The 27,296-nt window shown below is 41.5% G+C and overlaps 1 protein-coding gene across 2 annotated transcripts in view; it reads left to right on the top strand.

Annotated features, from left to right (window-relative positions):
• mmd2a (monocyte to macrophage differentiation-associated 2a) overlaps positions 1 to 27,296 on the top strand; it is a 77,407-nt gene that overhangs the window by 364 nt on the left and 49,747 nt on the right. Inside the window, exon 2 of one of the 2 annotated variants that reach the window (XM_069904757.1) lies at positions 128 to 291. Coding sequence is in view for 1 of the 2 variants with exons in the window: in XM_069904756.1 (XP_069760857.1) it covers positions 368 to 399 (32 nt within the window). In the remaining variant the exon portion in view is untranslated. Of the gene's footprint in view, positions 1 to 127; positions 400 to 27,296 lie in introns of both variants that reach the window. The other variant, XM_069904756.1, reaches the window with a different exon arrangement.

The raw sequence follows: 27,296 nt of genomic DNA, 5'->3' as shown, positions 1-27,296 counted from the left end.
GCGATGCCTCTGGGTTCTGACCATCTGGGGCAGTTGTTAACGGATTGGTTTCCCGAATCAACGATAAAGAGATCGTTCTGCTCTTAATCGCCCCGTCAGGATTTCTCAAAACTATTGTAATCAACAGGACAGGATGATTAGCGAGGGTTGAAGTTCTCGACGAGATGCCAGAAAGCGGTGGACCGGAGGTGGGACGAAGCGGCAGGATCTGAAGTCAGGATCCGACATTGAGCTGCCGAATGTGGGTGCGGTGGAGCGAACAGCCTGGGTCTGCCTTCCCTTTCTGAGCAGGTATGTTGGACAAAGGCTAGCTTGCAGAAACCACCGATGCAGATCGCGCGGAGAAAAAAGCCTTCTCATCTCAATAATGATGAATTTTCGCAAGACCAAGTTTGCAAGGTAAGATTATTTTCTTTATATTCATTTGTAAATTTAAGAAATGAATATACGTACCGAATGACAAATGCCTGTTTGTGTACAGTGCTATTTTAATTGTATTTCTTTTTACAATTTCATAATTTACACATCAGCAAATTTAATGATGTTTCGGTTAATCCCCTTATTTAATGTAGTAAATTTTCGCTTGTTGTTTTAACAAAAGAACCCCTTATATGGAGTAGTAGTTGAAGAGCATAGAACCTTCAGCCTGGCCATCAGTCCTATCTATATTAATTCCATTTGCTGGCATTAATCCTACTTCCAGTAGCTATCCAGATACCTCTTAAATGTTATTCATGTCCCTGCCTCCAGCATCTCTTCTGCCAGCTCATGTGTGGGAAAAAAAAACACAGTTCCCCTTCAAAACTCCTCCCCCTCAAATTAAACCAATGCTCTCTAGTTTTAGTGATGCTTACCTTTGGAAGACTACACAAAAGAGTCTGGAAAAACAACCAACTGAAAAACCTCACAAAGATAAGCGTATACAGAGCCGTTGTCATACCCACACTCCTGTTCGGCTCCGAATCATGGGTCCTCTACCGGCACCACCTACGGCTCCTAGAACGCTTCCACCAGCGTTGTCTCCGCTCCATCCTCAACATCCATTGGAGCGCTTTCATCCCTAACGTCGAAGTACTCGAGATGGCAGAGGTCGACAGCATCGAGTCCACGCTGCTGAAGATCCAGCTGCGCTGGATGGGTCACGTCTCCAGAATGGAGGACCATCGCCTTCCCAAGATCGTGTTCTATGGCGAGCTCTCCACTGGCCACCGTGACAGAGGTGCACCAAAGAAAAGGTACAAGGACTGCCTAAAGAAATCTCTTGGTGCCTGCCACATTGACCACCGCCAGTGGACTGATAACGCCTCAAACCGTGCATCTTGGTGCCTCACAGTTTGGCGGGCAGCAACCTCCTTTGAAGAAGACCGCAGAGCCCACCTCACTGACAAAAGGCAAAGGAGGAAAAACCCAACACCCAACCCCAACCAACCAATTTTCCCCTGCAACCGCTGCAACCGTGTCTGCCTGCAGCTGACGTGGACTTTTTACCCCCTCCATAAATCTTCGTCTGCGAAGCCAAGCCAAAGAAAAAAAAGAAAGTTAGATGATATTAAACAAGCTTGAAACAGACGCGGGCTCTCAATTTCCTGCCCTTGATCATGTCATCTCTCACCCTCCTTTGCTTCAGGGAAAGCAGACCCAGCCTATGCAATCTCTGCTTGTAACTCAAGTTCTCCAATGCAGGCAACATCCTAACATCCTTGTGGATTTTGTTTTCTGTATCCATTCTTTCGTATTGCGTGGTGAATAAAACTGTACTCAATACTCCAAATGTAGCCCAACCAACATGATGTCCAAAGTCTTGTAATCAGCATGTCATGTGCCCTCTTTCTGACTACCTGCATTTGTCAATTCAAGGTACTATGTACCCATATTGCTAGGTCTCTCTACAACACTGTCCAAGACCCCACCTTTCACTATGTATGTTCTGTCCTGTCAAATTACACAAAATGCATCATTTCATAATTGACTTAAAGTCAATTTCCCTGCCCCCTTTTCCAAATGATTAATATTCTGTTGTAACCTTGGATAACCACCTTCACTGTGCACTCCTATTTTTGGGGTCATTTATATACTTACTAAATATGCTATTAAACAGGGAAGTCTGCAGATGCTATGAATGTAGACCAACACACAAAATGCTGGGGAAACAGGAGGTCATGCAGCATCTGCCAAACCGAGGCCACCCACGAATTGGCAGAAGAGGTGGAACGCCTAATATTCTGTCTGCACACTCCAATCAAACACCATTAGCATTGATTTCTCCAGTTTCCATTAAACCCCTTCCTGTCTCTCTCTCTTTCACAACCCTTTGCCTTCTTTCCTCAAGTTCCCACCCCCTTCCCTTCCTTCTCTATTCAGAGAGCTACCCCATCCCTATATCATTTCTCAGCCTTTTTCTCCTGCCCTCCCAATCATATCCACCTGTAACCTCTTGCCTGTTAGCCTGCACTCCTCTCCCTGCTCCTCCCCTCACCTTTGTATTCAGGCACCTGCTTATTTTTTGCTCATACCTTGACAAAGGGCTCAGGCCCAGAGCATTGGTTACCTATAAATGCTGTGTGACCTGCTGAGTTTCTCCAGCACCTTTGTGTATTTCATTACTATATGCCATTTACATTATCATCCAATTCATTAATATATATCTTATACAAGAGAGCACCCAGCACTAATTCTTGTGGCATACCACTGATCACTGGTTTCCAATCTGAAACTCAGCCCCCTTCTGCCTCATATCACCAAGGCAAATGTGTATCCACTTGGCTAGCTCATCATGAAACCCATATATTCTAATGGTCTGTGCAACCTACCATGTGGAACATTATCAAAAGCCTTGCTGAAGTCTATGTAGACGATGTTCTCTGTCCTGCTCTCATCAATCGTCTTGGTATCCTCTTCAAAAAACTCAGTTAAATTCAGGAGACACAATTTCCAATGATATTCTTAATCATTCTTTGCCTTTCCAAGAATAAATAAACCCTGTTTTTCCTTCCATAACTTTCCCACAGCTGATGTTAGATGCACCAGCTTTCAGTTCTCTGGCTTATCCCTGCTGTCTTTCTTAAATAGAAACACAACATTAGTCATGTTCCAGTCTTCATGCATTTCACCTGTTATTAACAAAGTTACAAACATCTCTTTCCAGGGCTTCAACCACTGCTTCCAAAGGTATCTAATATACAACTGCTCAGACTTTGTGTTTTAGAACTCCTGATGCCTCCTTTTTTGTAACATTGAGGTACTCCAGGATCTCACTTCCCCCATCCCTCAAACCAAACTCATCAGATTCCATAATTTTCATGGTAAATTACCAATGAGAAATATTCAATTAAATCCTCACCTATTTCTTGTGGCTCCATATATCGATTAACCCATGATCCTTAAGGGGACCTACTCTCTCTAGCTATTCTCTCTCTTATTATGCTTATAGAATCTCATAGAATTCTCCTTTATCTTATATACAAAGGTATCCCAAGGCTTCTTTTAGCCCTCCTAATTTCCTTAATGCACTCCTACACCTATTACATACTTCAAGGAACTTGATTCTAGCTGCCTAAATCTGACAACGGTCCCCTTCTTTTTTCCTGACCACACCTCAATATCTCTCATTCGCCAAGGTTCCCAAAACTTGCGAACTTTGCATTCACTCTAACAGAAACATGCTTCCCCTGTACTCTTGTAATCTCATTTTTAAAATCCTCCCAGGTCACATTTAAGCTGCCAAAACCCTCTTCCAAAAAACATTTGAGAGTTCCTGTTTGATGCCATTGAAATGAACCTTCCCTCAATTTAGGACTAGTTCTCAAGTTAAAGTCCTAGCATTTCCTATTCACTGATCCTGAAGTGCACCCCACCAATAGGTCAACCACTTCCCCAGCTTCATTTCATAAAAAAATGTAGGCTCTTCTAGCAGGGGCATCTACATATTGCTTCAGAAAAGTTTCCTGGACACTCAACAAATTCCCTTCCATCCAGTCCCAGTTAATATCAGGGACATTATTCTTTCACCTTTCAGTGATTTTCCTACATTGCTCCTCTAATTCCCAATGAGTTTTAGGACTATAGAATGGGCAGTACTTAATGATGTTTTCTTTAATCATTAACATAGTTCCTATTCTTTCCTTAACATTGAACTGCGCAGCAGCACCAATAGGAATCTCCAAAGTGCCTTACACCCAATAAAGCAGTTTTGAACTGCAATACTGGAATCATAGCATGCTCACACACACAATATGATGAGAGCCAGACATTCAGACTAAGTTATAATTATACTGAACAATGAAGATTTTTTTTCCCTGAAGACTTTTGGGTGTATTTTATGGATTTTGGGCTGCTGATCTTGAAAATTACCCCTATCCCATACCATTTTTTAGATGTAATTCATTTTGTGATTTCCTTTCATATTTTAAGTCTAGTGCATTGCCCACAAAGCAAGCTGTTTTGGTCAGTCCAAGCATGCCTGGGCATGCACTCAGAACAGGTGCTATGCAAATGTTATCTCAGGTCTGGGCATGCTTAATCAGGATAGATGCAGACAGGCTATAAAAGCAGTTCACATATACAGATGTTGTGCATTACATTGATTATAGATTGAACGCATGGTGATGCACATGTTCCTCAGGCAACAGCATAGTGAACGTACTTAATAATAGCATTTATTATCTTCAGGAAGATTCAATACAGCAGAAATGTCTCATCAATTTTACAACAGCTGCGATACATTGTGACCCATTTGTGGCGAGTATATGCTTAGTGCTAAATCCAATAAAAGTTAATGTTCCTTCAAGATCCTATGTGATACAATAAATCTGAAATTATTTTTGTGATCAATTTGAAGTTGTCTATCATAATCCCCAATTTTATTTCAGGAAGCAATCCTTTTGAAAAATGATTGTTGTACAGGCCTTTGCTCTTTGTAGTAGCAATGTGAGAACAGAGATATACCCAAGAGAGCACCCATTTAATGACATATCCAAAAGGTTGTATCTCCATTAGCACAGCACTCCTTCTGTATCATGTTGGATTGTCACCATAGTCAAGAAATTGAAAAGGGACTTGGCCACAACTTTCTGTCACAAAGGGACGAATGCTATCTTGACATTGAAAGGTTTCCAGAATATGTGATTAAATGTGTCACTATTTTCTTTGGTGGAATTATGTAGGTGTGATTATCTGGAAGCAATTAAGCATCACATGCTGTGTTTATTTCTGGCAAGAGCAGAATTCTTAATTCAGTATTACACAATTGGCCTTTCCATGTCTCTTTATCCTCTTGCTTTGCTAATTACGTGAGAAAATCCATTTACACAACATTCTGCAAGTCCTATTCAGGAGGTTACAGAGATGAGGTTGCTGTTGTAATGTTGGAATGATGTAATTCATTCCCAAATGATGAGCTGGTCTCGGCTTTAGTAATTGGCTCAAGTCTCCTAATATATTCCAAACTATATGTTTAATAGAGGAAGTGGGCACTCACTTTACCTCCAGCTTGGACTGGGATATATTTGATTCAAATTCATCACTTCGGCAAGTCTCCCCAAAAGTGCTCATGCTTGTACAATAGCATTTTGAGTTTCTAGCACAAATCAGGGGCAAATGATGCAATGATGTGCATGACTGTTCTGGGCAAAGTGAAATAGCTTGCTGGTATTTTCATTATCTAGTTTACTTAGAAACCTAGAAGCAGCAATCTCTATACAATAACGCAGATATAATTTTCTATCACCTGAATATCATTTGTAAGTGTATAACAACAGAATCAATTCTATTTATAGTCATCGTATACAGTAATTGCTAGAAACAGAATAGACATGCATATTAACACAATATTGGAAGAGCTACGTGTTTATTCTGTTATTAACCTATATTGATTTTTTGTTAGATGGTTGATTTTATGATTGAAGGACATAGTGTCAAAGCCCAACCATCCAACTAGCTCCTTAGAAATTACAAGGCACAATGGCAATTAAAAATATTTTAAATAATGGGAGCATCCACATGAACTAATGTTAAAATGATATGGCAATAATAAACTAGTCTGGAGCTGGATTCAAACTTCCTGATCCTCTTTTCTATTGAGAGTAATGTCAAGGGAAATTGTTTTTATATTTTAATGGTTAGCTCAAGCACAACCCCTTCAAAAGATGGAAGGCAAACAGCCTGAGAAACAATCAAAATCCCAAGTATGTTTAGAACAGGTAAGGTGCTGAAGGAGAAATGAGAAAATATGCAGTTGCTGGGGTTTTGTGCAGCACACAAAATTGCTGGAGAAACTCAGCAGCCCATGCGGCATCCAGAAAAAGCAAAAGGCAGTCAACATTTCAGGCCGGAGACCTTCTTCAGGAGTTAGAAGGGCACAATAAAGGGCTCAGGTCTGAAACATTAACAGCCTTTTATTTTCTGTGGATGCTGCATGACCTGCTGAGTTTCTCCAACACTTTTGTGCGCTGTATGGTGCTGAAAGGACAGCTTTATCGGAACAGCAACAAAATAATGTAACACTGCTTATGAACTTTACTTGTTGCTTTTAAAGGGTTTCAATTCCTCAAGGACTCACTGGGCTGTAGTGATATATTTACAGAAACTATCTGCAGAAAGCCCTGAAATAGAACACACAACCATCTCTTGTCTCACCTGAATCAGTCTGTGCTCTCTGCGAAGGACTTTGTTACAGCTTAAGAACTATCTGTGTACAGATACTGTTGATAGACAGTGAGGCTGGGATGTGAAGGAACAACAGCCATCAAAAATAGCAAAGTTATTACTATATTGGTCGGGTGAGTGAGAAGCTCATGGAAGTTCAAGGTACAGAAATGAGCAAAAGGTTGTTGATTTTACACCTGGAACTGTTGAATAAGGCAGTATATAAAAGGTCTCTCTGTTCCGAGAATTGCTACTTGCAAAATCTCAGCATTAGAAAAATAAAGGGAGCTTCTTCAATTTATATGTTGAACAACTGGAGAACTCTTCTGGTGCAAATAATTTTGTTGAACTTGAGAGTGGGGTAAAGATGCTTGAACTGAGAATATAAGAGCATGATCTGAATTGCAGACTGTGAGTTAAGCATGTATGTGGACTACCAATGAATATATCCAATCCAAGTTACAAAATAAGTAAGATGTAACTTTTGATTGGGCATGCATGACATTTACATCTATGGAATTAACTTCTGAAAATAATGAAGTGATTTTTTTTAATGGCAATATTAAAGTTATTGCTCTATATGGACTAAATGGCAGAAGCAATGATAAAAGTTCTTAGTCAGGTCCAGGTCTTATGAATGAAATTTTGTAAAAGGTTGCTACAGTTGTAACAAGAATTTGCAACAGTTCAGAGCAGGTAGATGCTTTAATTGTACAAAGCAAAGACACATGAGCAGAGTATGCAGGGCCAAGCAATGAACGCTGAGCCAGGTTAATGGCAGCTAAGTGGTTTCCCAATAGAAGGTAGCTGGCTGCATTTAGCAGAGAACAACAGAAGGGAGATGAGCACTTCTTAACAGTGTCCGCATGACTAAAGACAATAGTAAATAAAGCAGCAATTTTCAAAATTAAAGGTTAATTACCAACATATAAATATGAATATTGACACAACTATAAACTCTATTTAATCCTGGATGGGATACATATAACCAGGAGATGGATGAGGTGGCAAAAAGCATGTCAAAGTTGAGAATATATTCTAGTGAAATCTGAAGAAAGTTGGGAGAATGGGCAAAAGCTTCTGCAAATGGCATTTAATATAGTAAAATATGGGGTCATCTACTTCAGTAGAAGAATCAAAAGTTAGACTATAATCTAAATGGAGAGAGAAGGCAAATAAGTAGAGTATGTGGTTCTTGTGCATGCAGCACAGAAGGTGAGCATGTCGGTGTAGCAAGTAATTATGAAGGGAAACAGCAAATTTACCTTTATTCCTAGGGATTGGGAGTTAAAAACAGATGTATTGTTACAATTGTACAGGGTGTTGTTGATTCTACAACAGGAATACTGAGCACAATGTATGTCCACTTATTAAGAAAGATACACTAGCACTGGAATCAGTCCAGAAGGGATTCCTGAGGCTAATTCCTAGGATGAGTGGATGATTAGAAATGCCCAAAGTTAATGTATATACTCGAGTAATCATTGAATTTTTTGGACCACTTTTTGGGGTAGAAAAAGTAGGGGGAGGTGTCAATTTGTAGATGGGTCAAACTTTTGACCTCATGAGTACCTGCATCATTCAAGCTGTCGGAGTCTCACCCAGTGGTTGAGACTGGGTGATAAGTTCATGGTCAGGCTGTCAGTAGCTCAGAGGGTGGGTGACTGCGGCAAGGATCCATGGTCGGGAGTTCGGATGGGATGGTGCTGGGGCGAGGATCCATGGTCAGGAGTTCAGATGGACAGGCAACGGGGGTGAGGGTCCGCGGTCAGAGCATCAGGAGCTTGGATGAGTGGGTGGCCAAGGTCAGAATGGTGGGGGGGGGGGGGGGGTCGACTATTACATGGTATCAACAATTACATGAGAATATACGGTAGTTCATCTATATTCTTTTGAGTTTATAATGAGGAGTGTTTTTTTTTAAATAAAATCAGAGATCTTGGGTACAGCAAAGTAGATATTGAGATGTTTCCACCACTGGGATAGATACAAATGTGTTGACTTAATTACAAGATAATGCTTCTTTTCAAATGATGGTGAATCACTCAAATTATTTAATTCAGAGAGTTGTGAAGGCTAGATCACTGGAGATACCTGGAGTTGGGACAGGATGCAACCCTGTCATGGATAATGGCCATGAGATGCCATTGATTGTGTGTCATATACACTAACCAAAAGTGAAAATGTCTATGCTGAATCAGAGAAGGAGACTTGCAATGATATTTGGAGTTACAAAGTTACACAATTTCTTGCTGGAAGCCCATTCCATAACCTTCATTATTGTGCTTGGTTCAAATCCTGCTATTCTGGTAGCATTTCAAAAATACAGAGAACTTCTGTCTCCATATAACTGTGACCGCTCATGTAGATAATAAATTTCCAAGTCATAACCATTTTGTGAAGATCCTATAAGAGCCTAGAAATCAAAGTGGAGAGGCAGTAGAAGATGATTTTCCTGTCCAGCACTGAAAGTAGCCAGAATTACACAGAGAAGTATGGTTTTGAGGTAAATGCATCAACCTGCAATAAGGGCAATAGAATGATTCAGACACGGATCTAAATGATGTCACTTTATCACAGATATGACAAATTGTCAACCAGCCAAGGTTGACATGGAACAGATACCAGGGAATTACAAAATCATATTACAGAGGGACTCTAAGCCAAACCCTTCACTGTTGATAATAAATCAGTGGCTAGAAAATTGTAAAGACAAACATCTTAGAAGGTGTGGGCATTATGTCAGAATTGTAAAATATAACCTCTGAGAGCATTAGAAATATTTAGTCTAGTATTGACTGAAATGACAGCAGAAGCACCCAGTGTTATTTAGGGATATGAAAACTGTTGTAGTACAGAGGATAAGGTATCAGTAGTTCAGGGTCATGAGGACTTTGTTGCCATTTGATTGGCCTGAGGCAGTGGCTAAGTTGGTAGGAATTATGTTGGAGGGACTGAAAACCATGACTTCTTTCCAATATTTGACAGGAGAAAATTATGATTTATTCACTACTGAATGTGCTGGAGTCAGTGTGGAAGGTGGAAAGATAGAGCTGGTGCTATCAGCTGGTGTGGAACATGATCTCCGTAGTTATGGATGATGGTGTCAAGGAGATGCATCTGAATAAGTTGGAGGATTGGTGTTAAGAGGAATCTTAAATGATGAAGGGTAGGAAGGGAAGACAGGAATGGAGGCAATCTGGCTAAGATCAGGTAGGTTTAAAGAACCAGCTCACTGAGGTGGAAGGCAGGGCAGAGGCACCAGAGTGAAACATTGTAGATAAGATGGAAAGGTGGAGCACAATTGACACATTCACATTTGCTTGAATCATTTTTTTGTGATGGTATAGAATCATGATTGAAGGGATTTGAGCAATATTATGGTATGCAAAAATGGGCATGGATGTGGTTGACACAGCAGATATAAGTTAAAGAGGAATACTGGCATACCGATGATTTTTATGAGAGCTCTCAAGGTTTTTGGAGTGGGGATGAAGAGTGTGATCTTGAAGGGTTGGGGACAGTATTAAATCAATTTAGAGAGTTAGCAAACATGTTGATGAGGAGAAGAAAGCAGATGATCAGCTTAGGAGGTTAGTCATATCATAAAACTGGGTCAAGGGCTCAAGAGCTGGATTTAGCAGACAATTCAAACAGAGGGAGGAGAAGGCAGTAACTAGGGAAGGATGCATTTTATAAGTGGGCATAAAGGCTTTATTTGAGGATGATTAATTCAATTGGCAAGGTGAGGAGAAGATGGCACAAAAGATGCTGAAGGTCTCAAGTTTAGTACTGCATAATGACAAAGGAGAGAGGTTCACAGTGTTAGTGTAGAGAAGCTGGAGAAAATCTTTGCTCCTCAAGATAATTTTGGAGTACTGAGAGCTTTAATAGGTGGACAGAAGACCAGCACTTTACATTAGAGAAAGATTTAGACATACATTTTCCCATTGTATGGATGATTGTTTTACTGTCTGGCTGAATAATGTCATAATGGTGGATAGCAGGTCGCTGTGCCTCTGTTTACATGAAATATGATTGCTTCTTTGTTGAATAATTCTAGCTCTGATAGGAAATTCAGATAAATTGTTATGACAGCCTGATATACAAATCACAGATGCTTCATCCATTACTTTGTTGTAATAGGGATTTATAAGCAATGAGATCTGCTCAGAGAAACATTGTGTGCATCAGAAATCTTTAAAAAAAAAATCCTGTGTTGGCATTAGTAACTGGATTAAAACAACCATCTGAAAGACATCAAGGGGAAAACACAGCTCATAAAAATCTGCTGTTATCTTGTTTATTACCTTTTGTCTCCATTCAGTGATTGTAACTGGTTTATTAATCTCAAGGACAAAAAGTGGATAATTTCCCACCTAAAAAAAATTAAAAAATAATGACTTGGAAATAAAAAGCGTGTTATTTATTAAAATTAAGTAACATGAAGCTAATGTATTTGGATTGTCAATTTATTGAGAAAGGCAACTAAGTTATGAAACTTAGGAATTTTGTATCACAAGAGGTTGTGGAGGGTGAGTCATTGAATAGATTAAAGCCTGAGGTAGAAAGGTTTTAAGCCAGAGGGGAGTTGAGCATAATTTGGGTATAAAGTTTTAAAAAGGATTTGGATGAGAGGAGAGTCTTTGAACATTTTTAAGGCAAGGAGTATGGACTTTTGATGGGCAAGGTAGTAAAAGGTTGTTGTAGGAAACAGGAATGTGGAGTTTGGATTACAATCAGAGCAGTCCTGATCTCATTAAATGTTTCATTTTATGCTATTTGCATTTCATTAATATACAGTCTGTCCATGTTGCATTGCCACAAGCAGACCACTGATGGGTTCAAACAGGAAGACCGGGAGAGATAGAAGTGATGCAGTTGAACATTTGTTTAAAAAGCGGCAGAACTGACAGAAACACGAGGAAAAATCCCCAGAAAATACTGAAAACACTCAGCATTGTCAAGAAGCTGTTTCCCTTTCCACAGATGTTTTTCAAGGAGAGCTAGACAGATGTGGTAATATTTGGGATATGTGGGATTGAAGGTGCAGGTTAGGATAGAGGAAGAGATTGAAATCACAAGTTGTCAGACTGTGCAGATGTTGGCGAGACGTGCACACACATGCTTATTTCTGCACAAATGATTCAAAGTTTAACTTGTCCTAAGATATCTTTCATGTTTCTTAACTTTCTTAAATTCAGTCTATTACTGTATCTGACTGTTTGGTACAACTGTTATAAAATTTAGGCTGTTTACAGCCTCCAACCTGAAATAAAAGTATAGGATGGATTAAATCAAGAATAATGATGTAAATTGTTCTAAACAAGTGCTCCTCTCTCTTCCTGCCCACAAGCTTTGAAACAAATTTTGAAGTCCTCAGCAACTTGCTTGGCCAAAGCATTGAACTATTTTGCATAAAAATAGGAAAATCATGGGAAAACATCTCCGTGCTTAAGTGGAATCTCAAACTCCCACAGACACCATGAATAAAATGGAAATGACCTGTAAACATGAGACATCGATGAGGGCAGCTGGAATGGGCTAGACAACCCCATCCCTTTGTAATAGTCTTCATTATTCATCTTACTTTCTGTCACTTTGCCAAGCAGGTCTTCAGGAAGCTGCCAATTTTGAGATCGGTTCTAGCGTGTTTAATTTATTAGAAATTATTATTGAGACATCAAGAATATGTTATTTCCAATTAAAGATCATCCGAATTCTCAGTTGTATAAAATGATCTGGATTTCGTCTAGCCATAATGCTATGGAAATCAATGGAGAAAAGTGAAGAGAATTCAATCATTATTGCTTATTTTCTTAAATAGAACCAAAATATTATAAAACTGGGGTCTTTATCAAATACTATTTATTCAAGGTTATTTTATTGTCATGTAACAAAACAGAAAATGTGATATTACACAAAATTTCCTTTAGTTTACCGTAAGGCAGACAAAGATATGCTACCAGCAGAAATTCCCCAGTGCCCTTTACAATCAGAGAAAGAGAAGCAAAAGAGAGTTGCACCCCCCCCCTTCCCCCCCCCCACCCTGCCAAGATTCTCGGAGCATCAATCTCACAGCCTCTGCAGCCACACAGCCTTCAGTCTGAACCATCGGCAACCCGAGCTCCAGATGCAAACTTCTGACATGATCAGAAAGCCTCCAGCACCCTCGGCACCATCTTGCATCATGGTTCTGATACATGGTACCCCTTCACCCAGTCCCGAGCCTGTCTCCAGCAGTCCACAGCCTGGTGTGAATCACTTAATTGCAGTCCCAGCAAGATTCACCATTAGCATTGCCTGGCATCCCTTGCAGTTAGGGAAAGAGAAATTGAGTCACTGAATGTCCATGGATTCGCCTCTAGTGCTCCTGCAGTCTCTGCAACCACATAGACTCCATTTCAGTTCAAACCACCCGAACCTGAGCCCAGATCCAAACCTCCAATGTGGTGAGGAAGCCTCTAGTGCCCAGAGCTCTTCGAGAGCTCTTCTTGCCCTTAGCACCCTCTTGAATCCCAGTTCTAATACCTGGTTCTCATGAGTCAGTCTCCAGCAGCCTGCAGCCTGGTGTGAGTCCTTTGACTTCAATTCACCCAGCAGCCCACACTGGGTTCTATGTGGGTTCCTTGCATGCAAGTTACCAACTGCTCAACATCTGTGTTTGTCTTCAGCAGCAGAGCCCATGCTGGTCCGCCACCATGGTTACCATCTTTAGGGTCATCCCCTCTGCTTCTCCTTGCGTTGATAGACCTCCAAAACAATGTTGCTTTTATTTCCTAATGCTAAAGGATATCAAAGGTCCTACTCTCATCCTTGTCCCAATCCAACCTTATGATAAACTACCAGATGATTTCACAGGTCAAAACTATGATGAGTAATGACTGCTACATAGAAACATAGAAAATAGGTGTAGGAGTAGGTCATTTGGCCCTTCAAGCCTACACCGCCATTCATTTTGATCATGGCTGATCATCCACTCAGTACCCTCTTCCAGCTCTCTCTCCATACCCCTGATTCCCTTAGTCACAAGTATTAAATCTAACTCTCTCTCTTAAATATAGCTATGGAACTGGCCTCAATCATTTCCTGTGGCAGAGAATTCCATAAATTCACCACTCTCTAAGTGAAAAAATTCTTCCTCATCTCAGTCCTAAAGGACTTCCCCTGTATCCTTAAACTGTGACCCCTGGTTCTAGACTTGTTCAACATTGGGAACAATCTTCCTGCATCAAGCCTGTCAAATCCCTTAAGCATTTTGAACGTTTCTATTAAATCTCCTCTTAATTGTCTAAACTCCAGCAAGTACAAGCCCAGTTGTTCTAGCCTTTCTTCATATGCAAGTCCCACCATCCCTGGTATCAACCTGGTAAACTTTTCTGCACTCTCTCCATGGCAATGATGTCCTTCCTCAGATAAGGAGACCAAAACTGAACACAATACTCTAGATGAGGTCTCACCAAGGCCCGACACAACTGCATCAATACCTCTCTGCTCCTGTACTCGAATCCTCTTGATATGAACGCCAACATACCATTCACCTTTTTTACTGCTTGCTGCACCTGCATGCCCACTTTTAAGGACTGATGCACAGCGACACCCAGGTCTCTTTGCATCTCCCCTTTTCCTAATTGGATACCATTAAGAGAGTACTCACCCCTCCCATTCTTTCCTCCAAAGTGGATAAGCACACACTTATCCACATTATATTGCATCTGCCATGCATTTGCCCACTCAGCCAACCTGTCCAAGTCACCCTGCACACACTTAACAGCCTCTACACAGCTTACAATCCCACCCAGCTTCGTGTCGTCTGCAAACTTGGAAACGCTGTTTTCTATTTCCTCATCTAAATCATTAATATATATCGCCCACTAGTACCTGACTGCCATTCCGAAAAGTACCCGCTTATTCCTACTCTTTGCTTCCTATCTGTCAGCCAATTCTCTATCCACCTCAATACCATATCCCCTAGACCGTGTGCCTTAAGTTTGTATAGTAATATCCTGTGAGGACCTTATCAAAAGCCTTCTGAAAATCCAGGTAAACCACATCTACTGGTTCTCCCCTATCCACTCTACTAGTTACATCCTCAAAAATTTCAGTAAGATTAGTCAGACACGATTTTCCCTTCATAAAACCATGCTGCTCTGATCAATGAATTCACCACTTTCCAGATGTGCCACAATCACATCTTTAATAACTGACTCTAACATTTTCCCCACTACCGATGTCAAACTAATCAGTCTATAATTCCCTGATTTCTCTTTCCCTCCCTTTTTAAAAAGTGGAGTTACATTAGCCACCCTCCAGTCCTCAGGAACTACTCCAGAATCTAAAGAGTTTTGAAAAATTATCAACAATGCATCCACTATTTCATGGGCTACTTCCTTTAGCACTCTGGGATGCAGACCATCTGGCCCTGGGGACTTGTCTGCCTTTAATCCCTTCAATTTATCCAACACAACCTCATAACTTACACTTATTTTCCCTGGTCCTTCTATCACATTAGCCCCATGGTCCCCTATTATTTCCTGAAGATTATTCATATTTTCCCTAGTGAAGACCGAACTAAAGTAGTTATTTAATTGGTCTGCCATGTCCTTGTTCCCCATTACCAATTCACCTGTTTCTGACTGCAAGGGACCCACATTTCTCCTTACATATCTATAAAAACTTTTGTAGTCATTTTTTTATGTTCCCTGCCAACTTTCTCTCATAATCTCTTTTGCCTTTCCTGATTAATCCCTTTGTCTTCCTCTGTAGAACTCTGATTTTCTCCCAATCCTCTGGTATTCTGTCTTTCCTGGCTAGTCTCTACACTTCCTCTTTACACTTGATACTCTCCCTGATTTCCTTTGTTATCCAAGGATGTACTACCCTCCTTGAGTTATTCTTTTTTCAAACTGGGATGAACAAATGCTGTATTTCATCCAGGTGATCCTTAAATGCTTGCCATTGCCTTTCTACAGTTAATCCTTTAAGTAACATTTGCCAATCTAACTTAATCAGTTTGTGTCTCATACTCTCAAAGTCACCCTTCTTTAAGTTCAGAACCTGAGTTACAGAATTAACCCTGTCACTTTCCATCCTAATGTAAAATTCCACCATATTGTGGTCACTCTTGCCCAAAGGACTTCGCACAACAAGATTGTTAACTAACCCTTCCTCATTACTCAGAACCCAGTCCAGAATGGCCTGTTCCCTCATTGGTTCTTTAACATACTGGGTTAGAAAATTACCCCGTATACCTTCTAAGAAATCATCCTCATCAGTACCCTTACCAATTTGATTCATCCAGTCTATATGGAGATTAAAGTCACCCATTATGACTGCTTTGCCATTGTTGCACGCATTTCCAATTTCCTGTCTAATGCCATCCCCAACCTCTCTACTACTGTTAGGTGGTCTATATACAACTTCCACTAACGTCTTCTGCCCCCTTGCATTTTGCAGCTCTACCCACATTGATTCCACATCATTCAAGCTAACATCCTTCCTTTCTATTGCTTTTAACTCCTCTCTAACCAACAATGCTACCCCACCTCCTTTTCCTTTCTGTCTGTCCCTCCTGAATATTGAAAATCCATGAATGTTAAGCTCCCAGCCTTGGTCCCCTTGAATCCATGTCTCTGTGATCCCAACTATATCATAGTCATTTACAGCTATCTGCACATTCAAATCATCCACCTTATTACGAATACTCCTTGCATTAAGGCAAGGCCTTCAAGCTTGTTTTTACCAGAGCCTTAACCCTATCACCATTATGCTGTAAAATGCCCCTTTTACATTTTTGCCCTGACGTTACCCGCCTGCCTCTTTTGCTTTTCACCCTCCTATCTCCGTCTAAACCCCTCCGTCTCTCTACTGCAAAACTGTACTGATGGATAACTCTGTAAAGTAATACAGAAAAACTGCAACATCAATCCACAAATATTCGTGAATTAAATTCTATTTCCAAAGCACGTGGTCTGTATTTGACAAAACACATTGGTATTGGAAATTTCTATTTTAAAAATTGCTTGTTAAAGTCGTATAAAGAGAACTTCAGGTGTGATATTCACAGCACTGTCAGGTTTCCCCATGAAACTGACATTATCAGCTTCAGCATGGGAATTCCAATTGATATATTACAAGTTTTCACAGCCGACATCACTTAGGAGAGGGAAGCTTTATTAAGGGACATGCCACAATACTAGCCTCATTCTTTTAGATGAAGAAGGGCTCAGACCTGAAACACTGAGTGCCTTTTGCTTTCAGCCTGGCCTGCTGAGTTTCTCCAGCACATTTGTGTGCTACATTTGCCTGCCCCCCACCACCCACCCTGCATCTGCAGATTCATTGATTGCCTCTGCTTTGATATATTGATTTAATGCCTTATTGGTAAAATTCAACTTTATTTTGACTCTTCAAAAATGAAGAGCATAAAAGAGTACAGCACAGGGACGGCCCCTAGAGCCTACAATATCTGTGTGACATGATCCCCAAATTAAGCAAAAGCTAAAAAAAAGGTCAGCTGAGCCACCAGTGAAAATTCTCTTGTGAACAAATATAGCAAAAAGCACCAATACATTACGCGTTATTCCACATTTAGAGGGCATAGTTTAAGAATACAGGGAAGGCCATTTAAGACAGGAATGAGGAGAGAGTTGTGGATCTGTGGAATGCATTGCCACAGAAGGTAGTGGGGGTGGATTCGCAGGATAGATTTAAGAGAGAGTTGGATAAGGCTCTTGTGGGCAGGCGAGTTAAGGGTTATGGGGATAAGGCTGGGACTGGTTATTGAAAGAGAAAGATCAGCCACGATCCAATAAATGGCGGTGCTGGCTCAATGAGCCAATTGGCCTACTCCAGCACCTATTGTCTATTGTCTATTAAAAACATCAGAATTATTGAAAACTTTGATTTAACTCATGAGAAGCATGGGTCTGCAGATAGAAGAGCTTAATGTGATCTGCTTTGAATGTAATCCAACTTGTGGGTAAATGGGGCCACATTATACGTCTACTTTAGGCTACCGATTACCTGCTCTCCTTTGACCCCACCAATCCCAACACCAAATGTACAGATAAGTGTATAGGAGATGGTTTCAATGAGCATGTTCGGTCTGTCAGCTGTAACAGCAAGGACTTCCCAGTGGCCCACCACTTTAATTCCACACATGCTATGCCGACATGTCTGTCCATGGCCTCACGTACTGCCCCTTTAAGGCCACACGCAAATTGGAGGAATGGATGCTGCATAACCTGGTGAGTTTCTCCAGCACTTTAAATTTAAAATTTAGATATACAGCACAGTAACAGGCCCTTGAGCCCATGCCATCAAATTATACCCAATTGACCTATACTTGTAAGTAAATAACAAAATTCTGTAGACACCGCAGTAAAAACACAAGCATCTGGAAAATCTCAGCAGGTCAAACAGTGTTCCTTATACATGACTGGCTTTTCAGGTATGAGCCCTTAAACAAAGTATGAGAAAATGCTGCCAAGCATCTGAACAAGAGTGGGAGGGGAGAAGGGGGTTGGCAAAGGCAGGAGATGATAGATGAAGAAAGGAGGGAGGAGACAGCAACAATGAGGGGAAAGGGAGATGGCTGGCTGGGTGGGTGGAAGAACTGGAAAGACAGAGGGGAGGGGAAAGAAAAGGCGAGTCGGTTTAATGGAAAAAAGCAGTAAAGTCAATGTTAATGCCATGTGGCTGAAGTGTGCCCAGATGGAAAATAAGGTGTTGTTCCTCCAATTTGTGGGTGGCCAGGGTGGGACAGTTCATAAGGCCATGGACAGACATGCGATCGTAGGATTGTGACCCAGAATTGAAATGGTTGGACTCTGGGAGGTCACTGTGGTTGCAAACGGAGTGGAGGTGCTGAGTAAAGTGATCTCCCAGGCTGCGACTGGTCTCTCTGATGTAGAGAAGGCCACAAGGGTGCACCGGATGCAGTAAATGAGTCCTTGGATGTACAAGTGAAATGTTGCTTCACATAAAAGGTCAGTTTGGGGCCCCGGACTGTGGTGAGGGAGGAGGTGGGGGTGTAAGTGTTGCATCTCTTGTGGGTACAGGGCAAGGTGCCGGGGGTGCTATGGGTGGAGAGGGATGAGTGCGCGAGGGAAATCGTGCAGGGAGCAGTCCCTGCAGAAAGCTGAGAGGGGAGGAGGAGAGGGAAAAATGTGTCTGGTGGCGGGATCCTGTAGTAAGTGCCGGAAATTCCGGCGGATGATGTATTAGATGTGGAGCCTGGTGGGGTGGTAGGTGAGGATGAGGGGAATTCTGTGTTTGTTGCATCTGGGGGCAGAGGGCCCAGGGCGGATGAATGGGAAATGGAGGAGGTACGGGTGAGGGCTGAGTTGCTGGTGGTGGAGGGGAAGCTACGTTTGTGACGGAGATGGAAAAAATTGAGAGAAGAGGATTGAATCCTTGTAAGGGGCAGGGTGTGTGGAAGTGTAGTCCAGGTAGTTGTGGGAGTTAGAAGGTTTGTTGTATATGTCCGTGGAAAGCTGGTCTCTCAAGATGGAGACAAAAAGATCCAGGAAGGGGAGAGTGTTATCGGAGATGGACCAGGTGAGTTTGGAAGTTGGACATGAAGTGGATAAGTTGACAAGCTCATCACTGTTGCATGAGGCAAGCCCTGATGTAGTCATTTATATACCATAGGCTTGCAGCATGGATTGCTCCACAAAGCCTACAAACAAACCTATACCCGTGGTACACTTTGAATAGTGGGAGGAAACCAGAGCACCAGAGGAAACCACCCAGACAGAGAGAGCATGTACAAACCTCTTTCAGACAGCACTCCAGTTGCTAGCACCGCAACTATGTTGCACTAATTGGTACGCTACCATGTACTTTTGTGTACCGTACAGTAGTGCCCCCATACCCACCACACTCTTAACTCTAGTCTAAATCAATCCCCCAAACTAACCACCTGAACTCAAAATACCCACTGCTCCCCTGACACGAATCCTGTCTCTCTCCCATGTTGCTGACCAGTTACCACAGTGTTGCCTGATCCTACCCACTCCACCAGCCTCCCTGACACCTCACAATTCTAATGTTCAATCCTTCTCGGCTTCTCTCATTGTGAGTCCCTTATCTCATAACTCTAGAAATGAGACCAAGTCATGGCCCAGAAACTAACTGGTTCTCGTTGCATGCACAGTACACAAAAGGAAATTGTGCTCCTCAAGACCCTGGTCCTCAGCTGGGAATGAATTTCCATACTGGATCACATGGATCACTTGCTTGTATGCCATACAATGCTGTAATGGAAGATTTAAACCATGTTTTTTTTCTTTTGCAGCCTTTGCTTCTACAAGGCTGAGAACCTGCTTGTTTTTTAGAATCAGCAGACATAATCTAATTTACACTATGAGGCCCATGGATGCATATGAATTAGTAGACACATCTAAATTCCACCATGAGGCCCATCAGTTTTCTTTTGTTGGTCGCAGACTGTTAGGAGACCTTGAAGATAATTAAATTATTTATTCAAGGATATAAGCTATGAGTAAACAACTTTTGGGTAATATAAGCCGTGGTCCCGCTGCTGAAGTTTGAGACTCTCCAAGAAGTGGCAACATCTCTCAGCAAGAAGAAAAACTTCTAGATTCCAACCAACGTCCCGGTCGGGGGAGGTGGAGAAGCTGCTACCGGCGCCCAGACAACCTACTACAAGTGTGCAGTCGTTGCCTCGCTTTGGCAGTTGGGACCAGTCCAGGCGTTGATAAGTATAATTGGGAAGGGCTTGCAATATTGTAGATTGAAATCAGCTTTTGAATTTGTAATAAACATTTGTATAAACTGAAGTGCTCTCGGTGTGTATGTCTATTTTCTTTCGGTAGCTCAAACACTGTGACCAATCTAAAACGAACAAAGTGAGAGGTACAAGTTTACCCAGGACAATTGGTGCTGCGAGCAGGATTGGTCTCGAGATGTTTCGCCGAAAGAAAGAGATGAGCCCTGAGCAGTTCTTGATTCCGGGATGGACTTCCAAAGACGATGGGTTTGGCATGTTGGCCAATACCCTGTCTTTGTTGGGACCACCCCGAGGCTGCCACTCATTATTCTGCTTTTGAACAACAGTTACTTGCCTGTTACTGGGCCCTGCTGGAGACTGAAAGAATGACAGGTGATGCAGATGTCCACTTGCGACCTGCACTTCCAATAATGAACTGGGACCTGGCTAATGACGTTAATCTAAAGATCGGGCGGGCTCAGCAGTCTTCTATTGTCAAATGGAAGTGGTATATTCAGAGTCGTGCGACCAGAGGGCCTGAAGGGGTGGGCCGCATACACGAGCAGGTGGCTGATCTTCTGTCTCATCATGAGGATGTTCAACCCGCCTTTCCCCCTCCCCTACCCCCTTCACCAGTTAAGTGGGGTAAACCATATGATTCGCTCACTCCAGCAGAACAAGAGGATGCCTGGTTTACTGATGGTAGTAGCCGGTGGGTGCAGGGAAAGCAGAAGCGGAAGGCAGTGGCTTACCATCCCAGGTCAGGAACTCACTTATCGGAGGAGGGAGATGGTGGCTCCAGTCAGTATGCTGAGTTGAAGGCAGTCTCTTTACCACTAGACCGCCATGATCACCCTCTTCGCTTGTTTACTGATTCCTGGGCTGTGGCTAATGGACTAATGGTATGGATGCCTGATTGGCAAAAGAATGACTGGCTGGTACATGACCGCCCAGTATGGGGCAAACAGTTGTAGCAGCTGTTGTGGGATGCTTCCCATCATCATGAGATAACCGTATATCACATTGACGCCCATATGCCCATTTCATGTTTCTTTGAATGGGGCCCAGGAATGACCTTGCAGCATGGACTGACATTACCATGGTTGCCAGCAGGATGAATGTTCTCCTCTCTTAGTATGGACACATCTCTACTCCTTTTATTATCAATCCATTATTTGCACTAATTTGCAATGACATTTAATGGCACTCCTAATTTGCCTAATCTCTCAATATCAGCTCTCAACTTTACATTTGCAGAGTGGAAATCATACAGCTTCAGAATCACAATTTGTTGTCATGAACAAGTCACAAAGTTCATTGTTTTGCAGCAGCGTCACCGGGAAAACATTCATAACATTCATATTATGAACCATCTTACAAAAAAATGGTAATGCTCAAAAAGTCAGGTAGTGTCTTTGATTCATTGATTGTTCAGGAATCTGATGGGAGCGGGGAAGAAGCTGTCCCTGTGCCACTGATGTCTTTAGGCTCCTGTACCTCCTTCCTGATAGTAGCAGAGTGAAGAGAGCATGGCCTGGGTGGTGGTGGGGGTCTTTGAGGCTGCTTTTTTAAGACACCGCTTCGTGTAGATGTCCTCGATGGAGTGAAGTCTGGTGCCTGTGATGTTGCAGGCTGAGTTAACAACCCTCTGGAGTTTATTCTTGTCCTGCCATACCAGGCATTGATCCAACCAGCCAGTACACCTGTAGAAGTTTTCGAGAGTCTTCGGTAACATACCAAATCTCCTCAAACACCTCACAAAGTATAGCACTGGAAATCCTTCTTCATAATTGCATCAACATGGAGACTCCAGGACAGATCCTTGAAGATGTTGACACCCAAGAATTTGAAGTTCTTGACTCTCTCCACTAGAGACCTCTCAATGAGGACTGGGTTATGTTTCCCTGACTCCCTCCTGGAGTCCACAATCATCTCCTTGGTTTTGCTGAAGTTGAACACAAGGTTGACAACTCTATCCTTCTTAATTGGACGTATTCTTGGAGGTTTCATCATAAGTCCTCCAATCCCATCATTGCCTTATTTTCAGTCACAACAAAATAGCTAATTAAAATTGATCAAGTATTTTTAAAATCCAATTGGATTGTTATTACAATTGCTCATGCTTTCACTTCTAATATATTTACATCTAAATATAAACATGCAAAATGTGGAAAAATATATATTTCAATAATTTTTGTCCTGGGACAACAATATTCTGATAATTAACCATTACTTGAATATTCCTATACAGTGTTTGGACATTTATTTCAGAGAAAGATGAAGTATCTTGACGTGGCCCATCCAATTCATGGGATACAAAATGCTGCGAGCCCCCATTCAAAGACAGCTGGCTCAATGTTTAAAGGAGTTCTAAACAGATGTGTAGGGAATGTTAACAAGAATAAGTAAAAACTGCATCTATTTAAGGTGATGTAAACCTATTCAGAGCTACTGTCCATTTGCAATATATACCTTATTTTTCTGAGATGTGTTATGTAAAAGCAGCAACAACATTTATTGTCTTTTACATTGTAGAACTCCCCAATCCATATCACTGGATGTAATCAAAGAAAATTTGACACTGAACCACACTGGAGATATTATGAGGGGGTCAAAGAAGTAAATTTTGACGTGTCTTAAAGAGAGAGAGAGAAGGGAAGAAGGGGAGATCCACTTCTGACTAAAAGCAAACAGATGGTTTATTGAATTCATCTGTGACACAAAATAAATTAAAGGTAAACTCAGAACTGTTTGAATACAACTGCAGATCTGATCAAGCTGGTTTCCTGCACTCTCAGAATTAAGCTACACACAGAAACAGCACACAAAAAGAATGTGAAAAAAATCTCTCTATATTGGTTACTACAGCAACAATAATGGTAATTCAGATTTTTTTTGCACTTGAGTAAAGTGATAGAACAAAAAAATGTAGATCTCAAATGAAACTGATGCACGGTTTCAAAGTGGTTGCTTGGCAACTACAGAGCAGATTGAGGGACTGGGAAACAACTGTTTTGCACCCTTTGTATTAAATTGATAGAGAAACCGCTCAGTGATTAGAATGTAGATTGGAAGAAAGACAGTGGGCTACAATTATGGTGTCTATTCACTGAACTTCTGGCTGAGACTATGAGCTGACTACCACCCGCTTACGTGAGAGGCACGTGGGTCATTTCAGCATAACTTATTTTTAGTAAATTAGGAGAAGATGCAGTAATTCAATTAAATTTCTTTGGAGCCTTCATCTTTGTTCTTTTGTGACATCCTGAACATGGGGCCTCTCATATGCTCTTTCTCAATTCATTACTTTTGGCTGCCTTCCAGTTTTATTTTTTATTGTTTTCACTGTTCTTGAACATTGCATTGGCAACTTAAGCAGGGGCAGGGCAGGGGAGGGGCATTTGCGCAGAATGTCCTTCTCACCACACCTCAGTCTTTGATGAGTGTGGGCCTTCGCTCTACAAGGCGATCTGCGGTTCTGAACATTCTCCCACAAATGGCACCCAATCAGGTACTCAAGGATGATGACTGTAAATCTCTCTTCCACTCTTTAAGACACTCCATAAAACTTTCCCCTTTGACCACATTATCGTTAACCATGAGATCATGCTGATTTTTAGCCAAGGGCTGCCAGCTTTGTGTGAACATGAGGGCACAGGGCATGGCTAAAGTATGGAAAGTTTGGGAGAACTGCCACTGGTTGAGGAGCAGATCCTAAACTGACCTTCATATCTGCATTACTGCCACAACCTTGTTCATTATATCAACCTTGTCCATTATATCAACCAGTACTGGCACAATCTTGTCCATTATAGCAACCAGTTTTGGCACAACCTTGTGCATTCTATCAACCAGTATTGGCACAACCTTGTCCATTCTATCAACCAGTACTGGCACAACCTTGTCCATTCTATCAACCAGTTTTGGCACAACCTTGTCCATTCTATCAACCAGTTTTGGCACAACCTTGTCCATTCTATCAACCAATACTGGCACAATCTTGTCCATTATAGCAACCAGTACTGGCACAACCTTGTCCATTATATAAACCAGTTTTGGCACAATCTTGTCCATTATATTAACCAATACTGGCACAATCTTGTCCATTCTATCAACCAGTACTGGCACAATCTTGTCCATTATAGCAACCAGTACTGGCATAACCTTGTCCATTATAGCAACCAGTTTTGGTACAACCTTGTGCATTCTATCAACCAGTTTTGGTACAACCTTGTGCATTCTATCAACCAGTACTGGCACAACCTTGTCCATTCTATCAACCAGCTTTGGCACAACCTTGTGCATTCTATCAACCAGTACTGGCACAACCTTGTCCATTCTATCAACCAGCTTTGGCACAACCTTGTGCATTCTATCAACCAGTACTGGCACAACCTTGTCCATTCTATCAACCAGTTTTGGCACAACCTTGTCCATTCTATCAACCAGTACTGGCACAACCTTGTCCATTCTATCAACCAGTTTTGGCACAACCTTGTCCATTCTATCAACCAGTACTGGCACAACCTTGTCCATTCTATCAACCAGTTTTGGCACAACCTTGTCCATTATAGCAACCAGTACTGGCACAAGCTTGTCCATTAAGATTGTTAACCACTTATTTGAATTTATCCAAGTTCAATGTTATTTTATATCAGTGTATTTTTAAATGAATATTTATTAGGGGGTGAGTTGAAAACCATCAGAGGTAAATCAGTGTACAACAATTTTTTTTCAAAAGGTTTGATGTCTGGAAAAAAAATTGGGGATTTTAATAGATAACTTCAAGCTGAAAACAAAGATAATTTCAGTTGTTCTGTATTACATAGGAAGTTGGAGAAGCATTAAATTAACTTTTCTTGAATTTATCATGTTTAATCATATAATGATGCTGACACATTAATTCAACCGACCTAAAAAAGTTTTGCCGCTGATTTTCATTTGTACTCAGCATCTGATGCCTCTTGTGTCAGTGTCCAACTATAGTCAGACACCATTGAGGGATCCCAATTAAGCTGATACCGCTTTTCTACGGTTGCAATGTCCTGGTGCAACTTCTCACCATGTTCGTCACTGACGGCACCAAGCTCAGCGGGGAAGAAGTTCAAGTGCGAATGCGGAAAATGAATTTTCAATAACATGTTGCACTTCACGGTTTTGTATGGTTGAAGTAAACTTAAAATGTGACAGGAAATCATGAATGTAGGTTATAGCAAAAAAAAGGCACATGATAGGAAAATTTTAAGGCAATGTTTGTGATCAGCAGCCCAAAGACCTTAAGATACAACCAAAAGTGTTTAGGAAGCAAAATCCTTATGGTCCACTGTTGGCATCCTACCCAAGGCAGACACTGAGTGCGATCCAACACTATGCAGCCCAACATTCCCTTAATATGGACTGCTACTCAGTTTTTGCGGTTGTACAGCCTCATTCTCAAGTTGCCCTCAGAAAGTTGATCCCCATCCTTCATCCACTTCATGATTGCTTGCAGCTTAACTAATAGTTTTGACATGTGTTACTCTCAGTATGAGTGTACTGAAAATTTGATCAAATTTGGATCGCGAAGTATTCATGATCGTGAAGCACTCGAACTATTTAATCAATATGGTAGGCATTGACAGTGGCCAGGCAGGTCCATTAAGGTGAGGTAACTGGTAAAAATGAGAAAATCAAAGTACAGTACAAGTGCAGAAGTCTGATGCCATAAATCCGGACCACCCGAGAATCCAGAGTCTCAACCTTTATCAATTTGGCGGGCTTATGTGTGTGTGCATGCAGGTGTAAGTGCCACAGATGCACAACATCAACAACCAACCACACTTAATACAGGCAATTAGATCAATGTTCATTTTTAAACATAATTTCAAGCATTACATGTCCTTTTTTGTAGTGAAATATATTGTTTACATTTTTTCAAGTATTGACTTTTTTCTTTAAATCTCATTTTGATAAATTAAGCATGCTGTATTTGCTTATGAATAAACTTACAAATTTTAACTGTTTATCTCTTCTGCATTCCTCCTTAAATTTGAATTTTAAAAGTAATGTCTAAGAATCTGGAAAATCCAGACTGACCCAATCTCTGACCAATCCAGATTTTAAGACTTTTACTATAAATTCATGTGCCTGTCCACTTAGTGAGTAGTCAAGGTGTGGAGGGGTGTGTTTGGAAGATTATAACAGCCTTCTCCAACTCTTGTCTCCTTGGATAATTGTCCCACTGAATTCTGTACTCTCCTTCTGAAGTGCAAATTAATGAACAACAAAACTAATGGCTCTTGGTATCTGAGCCCATGGAACATGGATGACACTGAACCGTATGCAGTACAACTCCAATTTGCTGAAATCGGATTCTCCAAAACCCTCAGCTACTCGTAATTTTAAAAGACTTCAGATAAACGAGGATATCTGAAATCCTAATTTATCCAAATTTTTTTTGGAGCCAAACTAACCGGGGACGTCGGGCTCTTTGCAGTGGAAGTAGCGGACCTTGGACTCCTGGTGCTGGCAGCAGTGAACCTTGGGCCCCTGGTGCTGGCAGCAGTGGACCTTGGGCTCCCAGCAGGAGTGGGGATCACAAGCTCCCGGGCAGGAGCAGGACCCTCGGGCTCCCGGCACAAGCAGGGCTTCAGTGGAGAAGTGTTGGTGATTGGCAGTGGCCAGCATTGTTTTTGGTGAGAATTAAACTTTACTTTAATGCTTAAAAACCTTGACCTTGTTGTTTGTTGTGGAATAAACACTGTTACATAAAAAATGTGTCTGCAATGCATAGAGTTCCTTGTGAAGTCATATCGGACAATGGACCACAATTTTGGAGCAGTTAGTATAAGTCCTTTGCCAATACTTGGGGGTTTTGACATATAACTTCAAGCGCATATCACCCAAAGTCAAAATAGTGAAGAGCCTCATGAAGAAAGTG

Source organism: Narcine bancroftii, chromosome 12 (genome assembly GCF_036971445.1).
Source record: "Narcine bancroftii isolate sNarBan1 chromosome 12, sNarBan1.hap1, whole genome shotgun sequence".
In the NCBI taxonomy this organism is placed as follows: Eukaryota; Metazoa; Chordata; class Chondrichthyes; order Torpediniformes; family Narcinidae; genus Narcine; species Narcine bancroftii.
The sequence above is the reverse complement of the archived record's forward strand: the minus strand, read 5'-3'. Positions and strand labels throughout refer to the sequence as shown.